This window comes from Phyllostomus hastatus, unplaced genomic scaffold (genome assembly GCF_019186645.2).
Source record: "Phyllostomus hastatus isolate PE091 unplaced genomic scaffold, TTU_PhHast_1.1 phas_scaffold_39, whole genome shotgun sequence".
Classification (NCBI taxonomy): Eukaryota; Metazoa; Chordata; class Mammalia; order Chiroptera; family Phyllostomidae; genus Phyllostomus; species Phyllostomus hastatus.
Window position 1 is genome coordinate 18,637,935 of NW_025334028.1, and position 17,529 is coordinate 18,655,463.

The 17,529-nt window shown below is 36.1% G+C and overlaps 1 protein-coding gene across 7 annotated transcripts in view; it reads left to right on the plus strand.

Moving 5' to 3' along the window:
- BMPR1B (bone morphogenetic protein receptor type 1B) overlaps positions 1-17,529 on the plus strand; it is a 351,002-nt gene that overhangs the window by 288,503 nt on the left and 44,970 nt on the right. For 4 of the 7 annotated variants that reach the window (XM_045820361.1, XM_045820363.1, XM_045820364.1 and 1 more), the window contains 2 exons: positions 7,420-7,493; positions 10,018-10,174. In XM_045820361.1, the coding sequence (XP_045676317.1) occupies positions 10,032-10,174 (143 nt within the window). In that variant the 5' untranslated portion in view covers positions 7,420-7,493; positions 10,018-10,031. Of the gene's footprint in view, positions 1-7,419; positions 7,494-10,014; positions 10,175-17,529 lie in introns of all 7 variants that reach the window. The other 3 variants (XM_045820362.1, XM_045820366.1, XM_045820365.1) reach the window with 1 other exon arrangement.

Consider the following 17,529-nt stretch of genomic DNA (forward strand, 5'->3'; position numbering starts at 1 on the left):
TTTGAGCAGACACATAAAATATTTTAAAATACAGAACTGTTTTTAATTTTTTAATCGTTCTATCAGCTGTGATTATACTATTCGATGGATATAGATTGAATTTCATGTTAACTTATCTTTAAACATTGTGGCTACTTGCTCATCAAGTTCCTTATTTCTTATATTGATGCTTTTAGTAAACTACTTATATGTATGTTGTATTGAGTATTTTCAAATATTTTTAATTACGTAAACCTTTTGCTTGATTTTCTCCAAATCCAAAAGCATATTTAAACATGAGGAAGGGCTAACTGCTGTTTTAACTTTAAAGAGTGTATATATGATATCCAAAGAACTATAATCGCTATCATAATTGATTATTATGCATACTCAGACTCATAACTCTATTTGTTATCTATAAAACAAATGTAAACACATATATAGTCTGTTCTGATTTATGTGATATATTCTATCTTTTCATGATTTGCACGTCATAATGCAGTATACCATACAATAAGACACTTGAACAATTGAAGTTTTCACTTTTTATCCAGTTTCGGAGTCTCTTGGCAGGACCTTTATGACGTAAAATGTTTTCAACATGATTATCCTGTAGAACCTGGGTTAGGTGGTAATGTGAATGTGTATGGTGAAAAGAGAAACAGTTGCCATTAAATAGAAACACGTAGAAATATTTCATGATAAAAGCCCTAGTTTCTATAGACAACCAGCATATCTCCAGCATTTTGAAACTAAACATGTGTTTCCTAACCCACTCAATAGGGTTAACAGTAAACCACTGAAATGAAAATGGTCTGTGCGTCTCCCTGGCTTTGCTGCCTATGTTTCCATAAGAGATTATGGTTGATTACTGCCACCCGTAGTCATCTTTCCTCCTATGCACTCTGACCTAGGGCTGACTCATATTTGACAATTTTATGTGGCATTGTGACATCTATTTTATTGTTTTCATATACTACTTTTGGTTTTCCATATGTAGTTGATTTGTCTCAACAGCAAGATTATTATTTTATTGAGGGTTCTCCCCAGGCTCTGGGCCATTGTGTTATATAGATGGAATGGATTTTATGATTATTTGCTACATAAATGAAGGTGCCACTGGAAAAAATAAAATTAATGACAATGTATTAGTTAGCCCTGAATGAACTTTCAGTATTTCTGAAACCAAAGGGCTCTATATTTTTACAGACTTTTTGCTCACAGTAAAGAATCTAGAAAGAAAGGGACAGTAAAAACCAGTAAAATGCAGTGATGGAAAAGGGAATTGAAGAGAGAATGGGTATGGGGAGAGAAGAAAGGGAAGAAGAATAGAAACATATAGGATGTGAAGGAGTAGGGATCAAAGGAACAACAGAAAAACAAAGTAGGAAAAGAAAAAACTGAAGAATGAAAACAAAACAAAAAGTGAACAGTGAGCTTCTTGCACACAGAAAACAACAATGAATTACTGCTATTCACTTTACTACAAAGAAGGAACACAGTAGGTGCTTTACTGGGAATATATCATCCAGTTCTCACAGCAAACTCGAGTGCTGCCACTCCCCGCATGCTCTGGAAGGAAGGTTAATTGACTTGCTAAGGCCAGGAGCAAGGAAGTAGCTGAGCTGGGGCTTGCACTGTTTTGTCGGCTTCACGCTATGTCCTGGTCAAGTCTGTGTCCACTACCCCGTGACCATAACTGATACTGGTTTCTCACTTTCGTCCCCCTGCATAGAATGCCCAAGAACTACCAACAGCATCTTCCCTTCTCCCTCTCTTCTCTGACTCCTAAGATTCTTGAAGGAGAAAGAGTCCTGTGCAGGTAACATCACAGTTAAAAACAGAAAGTCTACTCTTCCCGTATTGATTTTGCTTTGATATTTTTGAATCAAAATTATATTTATGTTTTGTTACTTTTCAAAAGAATTTAAGCACGTATCTTAATTTTTATTAATCATTGGGTCTCATGTTTTTCATGTATATTTTTCTAAGTTTTTATTGCAAAGTAAATAGAAATATGTTTGAAAATGTGTTAGTAATATAAAAGAGGCTTAGGCAATGAAAATTGAGAAAGCTGAATTAATGGTAAATTAAATCGTTAAACTGAGTGAAGCAATTCAAGGTTTAGGTGATGAAAACAAAATTAATTATTTGTTTAAACCTACTACTTAAGATCACTAAAATTTATTTTTAAAATTAAAATTGTTTTAAAGCCCTGATTCAAGTTTTATTCCTGTGCATTACAGACTTTTACTTTTAACCAATGTATTCAAACCAGTTTTGGTTAAGAGAGGAAATAGGCATTGATTCGTGTTATTTGTTATCATAACAATATGGATTGAGGTAGAATGGATCATTTCCAAAACATTGCTGGCCAGTTCAGTACTTTCAAAATTTTCTTCCACTACTCTTTTTACCCAAAATACTTAATGCAAACTAGTGTGATAAGAATTTCAAGGCCTCTTTTTGCTCCTTGCCTGCCCTCTGGTGTAGAGGGGGTAGAACACTGAAGACACTGAAAATTTTGTTAATTTTTGATATATTCAGAGAGCTAAAAAAGAAGTAAAAAATAAAATGAAGGAAAACAATTACTGGTAGATCTTGTGGCACAAAATAATCCTGTCATCTTTCAATGAATTTTGAAGACTCAAAGTCATTTCTAAGCATACTATATACTGATAATTAATTTTCCTTGAATTATTGCTAATGATTGTTCATAAAGATTGTTCTCTATATTTTAATGTGGCAGTGGATTCTGATATTCTCTTCACTATGACATATAAAAAGTAAAAATATTTTATTTATAGCATTTTTGAAGTGACAAGAATGTTACTGAGAAAAAAATCAAAATTATATATAGCTGAAACATAATTTGAGATGTAATAGATGAATGTAGAAGTTTAAATTTTATGTGTTGCAGAGTTATAATAGTATTATAAATTTTTTTTACATTTTATTTTTGTCTTGTGTCTTCCGATTTTTCTGAAAGTACTCTTGTTCTCTTTTGTAAAAATCACATGGAAGGGTTCATAATAATATAAAAATTATAGCAGTATTTTTTAAATGAACTGATTTATTAAGTTTATGCATCAAAAAGTTATTCTGTTGTGTTTATACCAGGTTTTCAGCTAATAATTGCCCAATAATTCCAAATAAGTAGTTTAAAGAAACTCTGCCTTATTTCTTAACTTGTGCAAGAATAGATGCCATAGAAAATGTCTATATAATGGTATATAAATACATGTAAAATAGCTGAACATGTATATAACGGTAACATAGATCCAAGAAAAGATAGTCAAGATAATCAAGAAAAATAGCTTTTTATTTAACCTTTGTAAGTGAATGAGAGGCACATATTTGCATACTGATTGTTAAGTTCCTTCATTAAGCTTGATTAATTTGCCTATAAATCTATCTCATATATGAAAATCATAGGGAATATAATTTAGTCATGATTCATTAAGAGGATACACACACAAGCACACATGTCTGGAAGTGATTTTGTGGTTCATTTGTTCCCTAAAAATCTAGTGGTCCTTTGAAAAAGGAGAACGAATTTTAGATTGGCTTCCATATGCCCTACTTTGTATTATCTTGGTAATTTGGATGGTTAACTACCTGAGTTAACTACAATGTAACCCGCTAATATAACCAGGCAGCGTCTAAAGTGTTTGGATTCACTCTATTGAGCTCAAGATTGGTTCTGAGAGAGAGAGGCAGAGACAAGAGACAGAGACAGAGAGACAGACGGAGGAGGGAGGGTGGAAGACAGAAGGAAGCTGAAATATGCAATGGGCTTTCAAAGACTCATTTATTCAGTACAGTTTTATTCCCTAGAAATTTCTAGACAGTTTGACTTTTCTCAGTCATTTTTCCCTTACATTTTTCTGTCACGTTTATTTATAATTCTATTACTAAATATTTAAAAAGGCATACTTGCCCAGAATGCTGTTGGGAAGAAATAATCAATTTTGTTGAAATTCTGTTGAACATAATTAAATATAAACCATTCACGATTTAGTTTTACTTGGTGCAAAAATGTTTACTGATTTAGAAAATACAATGTACTAAATTATACTTAATGTTTCTTTAATGGTTAGTCATCTTCCAGTTGTTTTCAATGCTTAGCTTCTTTTATATAAAATTTAACTTAAAATCAAGTCACATGAGGTTTTAATTAATAAAGATCTTACATTATTTGAGTGAGCTGACTAAGTCAAACTTCATTATCTTGTAAAGCCTGCCTTTCTCGAATTTCAAATGGAAGGATACTAAAAATATAATAAGATGTGAAAAATACATTTTGATAATTATCTTAATCAGATATCCGACATTTGGGATATTATCTTCATTATTGTTACTCTACTCTTCATCTGGATGTTCACATTTGTCATAAATACATACCTTTGTTCTAGCTCTTACTTCAGTATCACTATTATCAGGCTAAATTCATGTCTTTATAAAATGATTATTTTTTGTATGTGCATTTAATTGCCTTTTTTCATGCCTTAGATAATGTGTTCTTTTTTTTTTTTAATCTAAAATGCTTTGCTTGTGTGTGTGAGACTGGCTGAAACTTGCCCAAATTCGGTATTACTATATGTGAAAGTGACCCTTTCATAAATCCCTTTGAATTTATAACAGTAGATAAAACAGTCCAGTTTCTCTTTGGCCCTTTTCCTCAAATATGGACTACCCCTTAAGAACATCTTATAATCTTTCATTTTAACAGTGTTCTTAGCTTGTAAGGTGAATCTGATCAGATTCTTGCATTCTACTGCTGTTTCTCTTTCCCTTTATTTTATTCATCTCCAAATTAACATTTGGTTATTTTAATTTTATCTGGTGATTGGGAATATTGTGAATTGTGTGATAATGATGTTCATTTCACAGGGAATTAAACACACATAAGTTAATTGATTCCCAAGTACAATTGCACACTTTTATTTAAGTTCCTCCCTGGATTTGATTATTTTGGCAAAAGCAAGTGCCTTCATGAGTTTTAGATTTGTATTTAACCATCCATTTACTTGTTAATGCTAATTAAGAGCACTCATCGTCTCATCTCACTGCTTGTACTTATTCAGATCACGGTGTGTGTGTAGGCAACCTTAACGCGCTCACTCGTGATGCTGTCTAACTCAGTGTACAGGTGTGCTGTCTCTGTTATCAGCGAGCATTGCTTGTCTTTCCTTTTTGTACTTTTGAATATGTTTTCAGTAAAATAGCATTAATTTCTACTATATGATGAAGTGTTAAGTAATATTAGAAAGGTTATGTACCAATATTTTATCTTCAGAATCTTTACAGAAAGGACGGTTCTTACTTGATTTGTTCAGTGTTTGAGAGCAAAGATTTGACTAATAAAGGTTGCTTGGAGATACCGGTTTAGATATCTTTTCTTAATAATAACTGAAGTAGTTAACTTAGAATATTCTACAGAATGCCAGGAAATAGATTGTTGATAACTTGCAGTATAGAATGAGGTATGTAGGTTTACCACAAACTGAAGTATATGCGCATATGAACATGTAAAACATGGATTTAGTATTACTACAGAACTCGGTTTATTGGTCCAGTAGTTAAGTCCCATAATGAAGATTGGCAAGGGAAGTTCCTTTTTCTTGGCTGGATACTCTTTTTTTACTTCCTAATTCTTCTTTGTTCACTGATATCCTTTATTCCATGCCAGTGTATAAGACTAATTACTTCTGTTTTAGACTGAAAAGCAGTTTTCAAATGTTCTTAAGTAGCTCCAACTGTTACCCGTTGCTACTCCATACATCCATGCTGATGTGAAAACAGGGATTAAGGCCCATATGGATGAAAACTGAACATTTCATGATGCAAAATTCAATGTTCCCTAGCAGAGATAATTATATTTTCCTACAAGAAGTAGAGTAGGCTCTCCATGTATTTTATAAACATCCATATAGATGTGAGTCCTTCCATAAATTTATCTCATACACATGTATACATAAGCTACAGTGGGATCATCATGTAAGATACACTATTTTAAAATCTGTTTTTTTTTGTTTTAACAGCTTAAACAGGCTTTATTTTTTTTAAAAAAAAGCATCCTCCCAACCTGTCTTTATCCAATAGTAACTGCAACTATGTCTCTTCACTTTCTTTCTTTTGGTATTTTATTGCATATCTCTGAACAAATAAATGTACTGCTACTTCTTGATAATTCAATGTTAGGCATTACTTTGGACTTCCAACTATTGAGGGGAAGGATTTAGCTGTCTTTTTCAACCCTCACCTCCACTACATACACACACATATTCTGTCTCCCATCCTGTATATATTAAGAATTAAAATGTTACTTGTTTCTATGGTTTCTTATGTTCCTATCACAAATTCATTTCTGAACTCTCAATCAGTTTCTATTTAAAATAAGTGAGTTATTCTATTAATTTCAACTTCTTGGAGATCTCTCTCCTAGAGTTTTCTGACCTACCTTCAATTAGGTCTCCTTGTTTCTTAGGTTCACTATATAGGTCACATCTTACTGATCCACTTACTGTTTCACCTTGCTCTTGAGTGGGGTCTTCTATTAGCAGGACCATATTCTGTTTTCTTATTTACACCTTCATTTGGGTGGAGCATCCGCTCCAATAACTTTTTGTGAAAGGTACATGTGAGGTAAATTAGAATGCTTTTTTTTCTTGCCCTCAGAGTTGATTTGTAATTTGCTCACATATTGATTTCTCTCTCACTCTTGCTCTCTCTCAAAACTTAGGATCTTCCTTTGCCTGCAGTGTTGTAAAATTTTGCATGACATACCTTGACTTGCCCCTGACTTGGGTCTATTTGTATACTCTGTGGGTCATTTCAAACTAAAAAATCATGATTTTCAATGATGGGAAACTTACACGATTCATTTATTTGATTATTTCCTCCCCTCTATTTTCTCAGGTCTCTTTCTAGAACTATTATTATTATGATATTGAACTTCCTGAGTTGATGCTTTAATTTAATTAACTTTTCCATCTCTGTCTTTTGCCTTATATTTGGGAGATTTCCTAATCTTTATCTTTCAACTCACCTACTGAGATTTTCATTTATGCAGTCATATTTTTAGAGTTTCTTATTTGTTATTCTTTTTTATAGCAACATGTTCTTGTTTCATCAATGTATTTTTATAAGCTGAAAGTATTTAAATATTTATCAATTTTTTATTTGCTTTCATATAATGTTTCTTTCACGTGACTTTTGTCTATGTATTTATTTTGTTCTCGGTCTTTGATGTTTGAGGCTTTCTTCATATAGCTAGTGACCTTGAATTAGTGGCTTATGAAAAAGAGAATGGAGCACTATGAAAGCTGATTAGCAGCTCTGTGCACAGGGGTAGATCTTATCACCCAAGGGCTTCACTGTAGGATAATATTGCAGTACTGTTTCACTGAGATGTCTCTTTCATATCCCTATCTTTAGGTGTTTTGCTTCTTCGTGACCTGGTCAGATTCCTGGAGGATAAAGAAGACATAAGCCAAGCTACACTGAGTTCTGTAAGCCATGTGGGATGGTGAGGGAGGGTGGGAACAATGGGAGGTGTCAACATCTCGTGTAAATGTTCCCTGAGTATTTGCAGTAAGTTTGTGCCCCTGCCTGCCTCTATGCTTGGTTTCCTGTAGTTCCCCACCTTGGTGCAAAATGGGGAAACAAGGCTTCCCGGTGGTGCATGCAGCAGACTGACCCTCCCATTCTTCTGTAGGACTGGGGAAGGAGGGCTGCTGCTAGCATGTGGAGACTAGGAAAGGATAGCTGAAGCTCTTACAACGTCTAAAGCAGATTTAAGCCTCCTTCTGTTTTGATATTCCCTTCTCTCTCATTTCTAAAAGTAACCTGTGGTACCACTCTGGAGCCTCTGAGGGCTGAGTGATAAAACTGTTTTGCCCCTTAGCTTCTCCCTGCCTTTGGCTTAGGATCTACATTTTTGGCTTTCTTATTAGTTTCTGCTTGTCCTTCCACTTTCCAGGTTTTTATTGCCAGTGTCTTCTCTTGATCTCTTTTATACTGTAGGTTCATTTTTAGTCCCTTTTTTTGTTATTAAAATATAATTTTTGAATCTGGCCTTTCCAACAGAAAATCATATTTTAATATTCTTTCTTGTGAATACTTCTATAGCAACATTTTAATGACTACATAGGAATCTCACTTTAGAGATCTAACTTATTTTCTGTTGTTTTAAAAATAGGTTATTATAAGCAATATTGCAAAAAATCTTCTAATAGATGCATTTTATATCATTCTTTAACTAAAATAAATTTTAAATGTAAAAAATTATGACCCCTTTAAAATATTTCTTATAAAATGACACTCATGAGGATATTTCCCTTCTAATGTAGGCCAATCTCTGTAAACATTTCATTAATGACTTTTCTCACCAAATGTTAAATTTTGTGTGTTTAGTTTATTCTATTTGCAGGCTCTGCCTGGAAGAGGATAAGTACTCAGTACATGTTTGCTAAGTAGACATATGCATAATAAATGAAATTTTATCATTTTGTTTCTAATTTCCAAGAGAAGCAGTACATAAGTTTCAAATATCCTATTTTCATCACTTCACACTACTTTGAGGCTATTTGGGCTATAACCTTAGTGATATTGAGAACCAGAACTCAACTAATTCCTTACGTACAGAAATACATACAGAAAATCAGGAAAAATCACTACTGATCTTCTTCTAAACCTTTGATTCTCTGATGTCACCAATGACTGGAGGCATTTATTTGCAGTTTTTAAAAGTAACAGTAACACATGCACACTGTACACATCTATTGTGTATATTGCACTTTGGCCTAGAATTTTATATTTGTAGTCCAACAGTCTTTTAGATAATATTTTTATTGAAGTTTGATTTAATTATAAGCCTGCCAATGTGTTGTGAGAGAGTTAAAATCAAACACTGCTCTCAGGGTGGCAGTTTGTGCGGTGACACACATGTGGGAGAACTTTACCACAATGCTCCAAAACATAGCACATGTCAATTAATGCATGCCCCCTTGTCCAACTGACATAATTACTTTCCAAAAGTGTGGTTGGAAAGAAGGGAAATTTGAAAACTGTGTTACATAATGAAACATTGTCTTACTATTTAAAATGTGAAAATTCATATATTATTTTAACAATACTAGTTGACATTGTATCCAGTATTACTGTGTGACATATATATTCTAAGTTCTTGACATGAGGCAGGTGCTTATAATTATCTCCATTTTAAGGGTAAGGAAATGAGACACGATGAGATTATTTATAAAGTTAGCCAAGGTCACGAACTGGTATGTAGCGAAACTTGGTGTTGAACCCAGGGAGTCTGTCTCTAGTGATCATGTGCAGTATAGTGTCTTCCGCCACAGATGCAGAACCATTGCTACTGACATGGGCAGGCACTTTGCGTGTAAAAGCTGATGGGGAAGATGTATCTTTTGAAATGAATCTTAACAGTAACTAAGTTTTCATCTTCCTACCCAGTTTTTCAGGTTAAATATTTCTAATAACTTGTTTAAAAATACATATTATAGCTAAAGTAAAGAGGCCCCTAAAGTAAAAAGACTGCTGGAAAGAGAGTTTTAAGGCTCAAATAATCTCGGTTTAAATGCTGGCTTCATGATTTATTATTTGTATGAAGATCACTTAAACTTTTAGCCTTAATTTTCTCATCTGAAAATGGGAATCATAATATTTACCCACAGTACGATAATACAGAGTGAAAATCCATAAAATAGTGTCTCACTGAGGTCCTCACACTCAAATAACAGTTATTATAATTTAATGAAAGGATTATGAGAATTTCTATATTTTATCTGAGACATATAGTTACATATGTTGCATATGTTATATATAACTTACCTCTTATTTTTAAAAAGTATAATTTTAGTGTCAAAAACATCAAAATACTTGTTTTCTGTTTAAACCTTTAAATATCTTGAAAATTTAATATTTTGTTTAGATATCACATGATTCTTTGAACAAAAGGCTTTGGACTGTCCCACAGGTGCTTCAATGTTCACTTTTTCTTCTTTTCAGCAGACTTCCTTGACAACATGCTTTTGCGAAGTTCAGGAAAATTAAACCTGGGCACCAAGAAAGGGGATGGTGAGAATACAGCTCCCACCCCTCGTCCAAAGCTCTTGCGATGTAGATGCCACCACCATTGTCCAGAAGATTCGGTCAACAATATTTGCAGGTTGGTCAAAAAATTTTTTAACGTTTTTAAATATATTTTTTTAAAGATTTTATTTATTTATTTTTAGACAGAAGTGAAAGGAGGGAGAAGGAGGGAGAGAAACATCAGTGTATGGTTGCCTCTCGTGCGCGCCCCAGTGAGGACTTGGCCCACAACCCAGGCATGTGCCCTGACTGGGAATCGAACTGGCGACCCTTTCGTTTGCAGGCTGGCACTCAATACCCTGAGTCACATCAACCAGGGCAGTCATATAAATTATTAAAACCTAGTTTTAACAGAAACTCATGACTAAAGAATTGTATGCTAGTGTTTCCAAGAACACATTTTGGGGAATAGCACCCAAGTCCACTGACTCTCAGAGCTGGGCCTGAGTTTCGGAAAGAACTGAGTTGCGTTTTCTCCTGAAATGGTGCTCTGAGATGCTTCTGCCTCCAAACATCACACATGCACAGTAAGGTAGAGCACATAGGCTCCTTAGTAAGCAGCAAAAGCCAATTATTAGTTTTTAAAAACCTGATCCCTTAAATCAATTCCACAGCAGGAAGTGTGGTTTTTTGTTTTGTTTTGTTTTAACCATTTGTCATGCTGCTGGTATGAGTATTTTGGAAAGAAAAACTATGCTGCTAGGATTGTTCATAAACTGACTCCAAGAAACAGAATAGTGATAGAGCTTCTAAGAGTCTACCAGAGGATAGGAATGACACTGTACTAGAGAATAAACTCCTTAGCAGATAATTATGTTTGTGTCAGTATTTTCTGATATGTGAAACTGGACTGTTTGCCTCTTTATTCCATATGCATCTTTAGGCAGCCACATAAAGATGTGTCACTATAGCTTCATTTACCCAACTCTGGGCGAGGACAACAGTGGGAAGAGAGACATAGCCTAGAGAGGCCCCGTGTGCCCAGGGAGAAGTGCTGAGTTAACCAGACAACTGCAGGACTCAGAAGTTAAAATGTCAGAGAAGTTTGCCTCCAGAAGGATAATGGACCCAAATAAGGAGGTGGGCTGCTAGGTTAGAAGTCCAAGCAGAAAATCTGGGCAGCCATTTGAGGGACTTCTTATCTGAAAAGGAGCATAAAGTTGAAAATATTCTTTTCTTCCTGAAACCTTTATTTAAAGTTCCTATGAAGTGGGATTTGATACAAGCTTACTCAAGAAACATGTATTAACAGTGATGCAGGGAGGAAAGTTGGGTATACTCATGAGTGTGTGTCTCGTTTAATCAGTGAAACAACTCAGCATGGTAGGGAATGCGTCTTTCTTACCATTAGACTTCAGGGATTTAGGATCCAGACAGGCCTGGGAGCTTGGCCCTCATATGATAGAACAGGGCTGGGATCACAGAGTCTTGAAGGATAAAATGATTCCAAAAGTCAGACAGTATTTCCTGGGAAACAGTATCTTTTTGTTGTAAATAGAAAAGTATCAGGAATTCTGTGATGTTTCCTGAAGAAAATTACCAAGAGGAAGCACATTAGGAGGATATGTTACTTTTTTTGTCTGAGTCTATAGTAATTAAGAATAAATCCGTGAGTGACGTTTAAGTCATAGTTCTGGTGATCATATGTTTAGGCTTTCTCAAATTATCCCCCTTTCAAATATTTTGTCTTGTTTTCCTTATAGGCCATTGAAGTGTCCTAAGTTGATTTGGAAGACAGTGTTCAGGCAGGGTTAACTGCAGTGCAGATTCTCCACGGTGGGAAGAAAAAACTTGGCAAGTTCAAAAATGGGTTTTCTTAGAGTATAAGGAGTAGGGGGTGTGGAAGTAGTTGAACTTGGTAACAGGAAGGACGACCAGTGGCCTGATGGGCTCTGTGCAAATGTTAGTCTCATTCCTGAGAGTGTGGGGAGCTGGTGGAGCAAATGGTTAAGCAGGAGTGGCAGTAGTGATTGATGTGATTTGATTTTCTTTTTTGAAAACTTTCTTCTCAAAAGAGTATTGGATGCATTAGAGGGAGACAAAAGCGAATTTGAGAATGACAGGTAAGAGAAATTGAAAGGTGGATTCAGGAAGGATGGTTCATGTGAGAGAAAATGATCTTGGATTAACAAGGTGGTGCTGGTGCAGGAGAGAGTGGACGTTTTGGAGAACTATTTAGAAGGAAACTTTCATGTGATGACTTGGATGTCAGAGGGGCTTCACAGTTGGCGGGTGCACATTGAGATGCATAGTATGAGCCTTCTAATGAAAGAGGACAGAGGAAACTAGTCAGGTTCCAATCTGGACATGTTGAGTTTAAGGTTTTTGACACATCCACGTGGAGCTATCAAAGGGTAGGAGTAGGAGCATTTGGAACTCAGCTAAGAGGTTGGTTAGAGATGAAAGCCACCTGGGAGTGGGTTGTGAACTGTATGGTTTCAACTTTGGATTTAGGATAATAGAGAAAAAGAGAACACCACCACCACCACCACAAAATACCCATCAACAATAACAGTGGGACCTATCCAAAAAAATGGTTACACTGTAACAGTCAACATGAATCAGTTAACTTATAGAATTCAACAGAAAGCTAGTCTTTATTGAGCTTTCTATAAATACTGGCATGTTTACTTTTGCTTATCTCGAATCATCACAGCATTCCTATAAAGAACATAATGATATTTTTCAGGTGAGAAATCTGAGGCTCTGAGGGGTTAAACATTTTTACTAGTCACTGTTCACACTGATATGTGAAAAAATTGTGGCTAACATTTCAGAGTCCTGAACCCTTGCCCAGTGGCCAACCCCTAACACTGGCTCTCAAAGGAGCATATATTAACTTTTGAGTAAAATGCACATCTGTTTTGCTAATAATGATGTGTTGACTCTAGCTGAATCTCCTGTATCCTGAAATCAATCTTGGAGAATTTGCAGGAGCTACTTCTGTTCCCATGCCTTACAACCTAGAAAAATCCAGGCCTTTCTGCTCCATTCCTGTAAGCCCACTCTCCACTCTTTGGCCTTCAAATCATACTTCTCACGCGATCTGTGTTGAAAGATAGCTTCCCCCCAATAAGTTGTGCACTGATACTTTTCTAAAGTATGATAAGAATGAATTACACCTGGCAGGTGTAGCTCAGTTGGTTGGGCGTTGTTCCACAAACTGAAATGTCACAGGTTCAGTTCCCGGTGAGGGCACATGCCCGGGTTGCGGGTCTGGTCCCTGATCGAGGCACATGCAGGATGTTTCTCTCCCTCTCTTTCTCCCTCCCGTCCCTTGCCCTCTCTCTGGAATCAATAAATGAAAAAAAAATAATGAAGTATAGATTAATTAGAAAAATAAATTTACAAATACAAATTATGTGTTCCTTGTTTTCTGTTTTCTATTATTTAGAGTCAACAGAACTAAATGTATTATTGCTCTACAAATTTCAATGTCTGTATTAACCTCCTCACAGACCAGTAACAAGCTGTTTGCTAACCTCCAAGGGAACATCCTTGAAGTAATACTGCACTGAATCTTTCATTCCTAGGTACAAACATTTCTAAAGTCAAGGATGTGCTTGCTTGAAGCTTAGCTAAGGGTTGGTCTACACTGTCTGGCCTATGACCTTGTACCAGGATGATCTTAGCCAAGCTGGGTGTCTAAGTAGATTTCGTGTTCACTGCCAGGCCCACTGTCCTGGAGAGAATAATCCAAAAAGTGGCCCAAATCAAGAGTACATCATACTTAAAAGAGATTCTGAAATCCCACATGGTAATTCAGAGGACATGTGAAAAGTTGAGAGGGACTTCCATCCCTTCCTGAGGACCATCAGTCACTTTACCAGCCAACACCAGGTCAAAGTCATTCTTGGCCTTATTTCCTCTCGGGTGCAGATGTGTTCACTTCCAAAATCCTTGACTTTGGAAGGATATCCATTGCTTAATGTTAGAGGATGTGGTGCAGATAAGTCATGCATTAGAGCCTTCTTCAATATCCATAAATCAGAGTAAGGTGTGAAGCCATTATCCTCTCTCCCTCACAACAGTGTCTGCCTCCTAAATGTATTTCCAAGTGTTATTTTGCATTGTTCGTCTTTTCCATTCTGTTTTGGGGTTCTACTCCCAGGACCTCAGACTATCACTGTATGCCTAGAAAGTGGCAAGGTTTCCTTGAATCACTCTTTTTACATGATTTTCACCACACCAATATTCTGTCTTGTTTTCCCATCCTTGACTTGTTTATTTCTGTATATATCTGGTCCCACTTTATGTGTTTTTCTTTGTTTTAGTTGATTTGGTCCACGGTAGTCATTTTTGTTCCTCTGTCATCACCTCTCTTGGGTTCCTCCACTCCCTCACACAAATTTATTAATTTCTCAGAATTATTTTTTACTCTTTTCCGTGATAACTTAAAATACTTCTTTATTTATCGTACTGAGTTCTGACCAGGAATTCTCTTTCCCGGGCAGTGCTCCAGCCTCACAGGTGTAATAAATCGCATCAGATGTTTGCACAGAGGATTTGTAAATGACACCAGCCAGCGTACCGAGGAGTTAGATAAGTCTCCAACGGAATCTGAAGAGTCACAAAGCACAGAGGGAAAAGCTTAGGGACTGTGAGCCTTTTTACAAAGTTTGTGTGAACCCAGGGCTGTTAAACTTGTTATTGAATGTGGTGGTGTGAGTTTTTAGACAGGTGCTCCTGACCCAACGTCTCAAAGAGTGTTTCAAGTGCACATTGTTCTCATTTGTTTACACTTCTTCCACTGCATTCAGTTTATGCACTGTTGTCGGGCCTTCTGAACACTGAGATTCAAGATCTTTTTTTTCTCTTTTTTCTTTTTTGTTAAAAGTTGTTCAATTCAAACCAATGCAGTTTTAAGAATGGTGCATCCTGCATCAGAACTTGTAATTTAGTTGGAAGAAGCTATGATTTCAAATTTTGCTCATGAAGCCTTTTACAAGGAATAACTCTTCTTTTGTGCTTCTCATTAGTCATAAATTAGAATGTTAAATGGGCCCATTTGTTGTTGGACTTTATAGAAAGCAGAGTGTGGGGCTCTTTAGAGTCATACATAGAGATTGATTGGATAATTTTGAACAGAGAAGGAAAATGTAAGATTTATCAGGCAAAATGGATAGAATCCAGAGAGTGGAGAGTCCTGCCAGAGAACTCCCAGAGCAGCCAGGGTGAGAGGCAGTGATCAAACCTGCCCAAGGTGGTGGGGATGAGAATATGTGGATGCTCTGTTACTAGAAAAATTGAAATATCTTGTACATCACTGAAAAAATAATGAACAGAATGCTAAGTCTCTTGGTATGGCTGCCAGAGGATATATGATAGGTACATGTCTTTGAGGATAAAGTAATAAAGAGGCATCTCTGACATTGGAACTTTATCACTAGTGTTGTAACTTCACCTTCCTCCAGGATTATGTCCCTTAGAGGAGGAGCCAGAGAGGGGAACAATAGTAGCCATGTATATTTTTACCTTCTTTTCTCCACCACTATGGGAATCCAACAATCTAAGATGATAAAGGGAAAAAACTCCACAAGCCTTAGGCTGCTATTACCACTCCCCAACATTCTTTTTTGCTTCCCCCCAATCACTAGAAGACATCTGACCAGGTTATGATTCCTTTCTCTGGTGCTTGAAGTTGAGTGACTTTGTCTCCCCAAGGATGAGTGGTGTTTGTTCAAGAGTAGAGCTTTCCCAAAGCAAAGGCTGTGTCTCTCTCACCCTCGCAATCTCGGCAGCCAACTCTGCCTCAATCATAGTGGGCTCAATAAATGTTTGTGGAATGAACTACTAAAAGCTCTAAGCAGCTTTCAGCTATTTTAGTCAACTGGCTAACATCTACATGATTTAAATAGCAACTCTGTAAGTTGTATGTATCTTTGAGTTTACCTGTGACCAAAAATCTGAAAACTTTCTGTATTCTTCTCAATGTGTATAGGTATTTTAGAAAACAGAATGTTTCCCAGGACCTATTTATAAATTACTTAAAATCAAGCAGTCTTTTCATATCAACTCTGATTGAAACTTAAAATAAAATGGAAAGGAATTAAAGATTCTAGTACCTCTCACATACTAAAAAAAATATTGATCAGTCAAGAGAAATATTAACCCTTGTAGGCACATGTACTTGAGAAGGTATCCATTTCTATAATTTTTGTCATGAGCAAAATTTCAAACCATTGATAATTAAAAAGTAATTTAAAGTATGTAACAATTTTAACGATGCTTTAAAATTTCATCACCTTTATTGAGCAGAAAAGATAAACTTTTTAACTCATACTTTTAAAAATTATTTTATAATGCAATTAATCTTTATAAAGGTCTCGGCTTAGTAGAAGAAAAGTTCTACAGTAGCTTCTCAACTGCGATGGTCATGTTTCCGAACAGCCTCCTGGGGTTTCCGATAGAGAAAAGTGAAACCTCAGTGGTGGAACAGAGTTAAAGGGACCTGGCTTGGGTAAACCTGATGCACACTGTACTCAGTAAAACAAAGCAATAGGTAGAGCACTTTCAATAAGGATGCTGTCAGTGCAATTTTAGACATACTGTGGAATTGGTTTTCAACCATCCTGTAAGACCTAATGAACAGTTTGGGCCCAAAAGGCTGCTTATAAATGCATTTGACTATTAATGAGAAGAGCCAAGCCTTGCAGGTTCTGAGCACACACCCACCTAAAAGGAGTATCACTTGGTTCCTCAGAACTTTGAGCCAGGTGTACCCATTTCTTACTTGCCAGTAAAGGTTCACTTGGGCATGCCAAAAATCTTTTGTGGCACTTAATTCCCTAATGGTCTTTCTAGATACTGCAGACACTCATTTGATTTTGGATATGGACAGATCCCAGGAGTTTGTATCTGTAGCACCATCCAAGGGTGTAACGAAAGTTTTATTTTCACCACTTTGACCTCATTTGGCTTTTAAATTCTTGAGTGCTTCGTTTTTTTCATGAATTAACATTATGTGAAGAGGCATTTCAGAGTTGATTACTGATCATCTTGGGATGCAGCTCTTGTTCCTTTTTGTCAGTTACTTTTCTTTGCCTATAATGTGGGGGCGGTGTTTGTGGACTGTTACATCAATTGCCTTTTTTAAAAAAATCACCATCTTTACTGGAATCAAATGATTGATCCTATATTCCTGTATACGTATCACCACTTTCAAGTTTGTCTAAATGATTTCTACTTTTGTTTCCTTCACGATTCTTCATCTCTTCTTATCACTTTCAACACTCTGGGAATAATAGGGTAATACTCTATATAATACTTATGAAAACTAAGCCTAGCATGGTAGCCAGGCGGTGGAATGTCCGCACAAGCCAATGGGAAAAGCTCATTGCCCCTTGTGCCATTCAGCAGCCCGCACTCAGTGGTGGGTGGAATTGTTCAGTGCTGACTCTGGAGCATAGCCTTGTTTACAGTTGTGCTTGC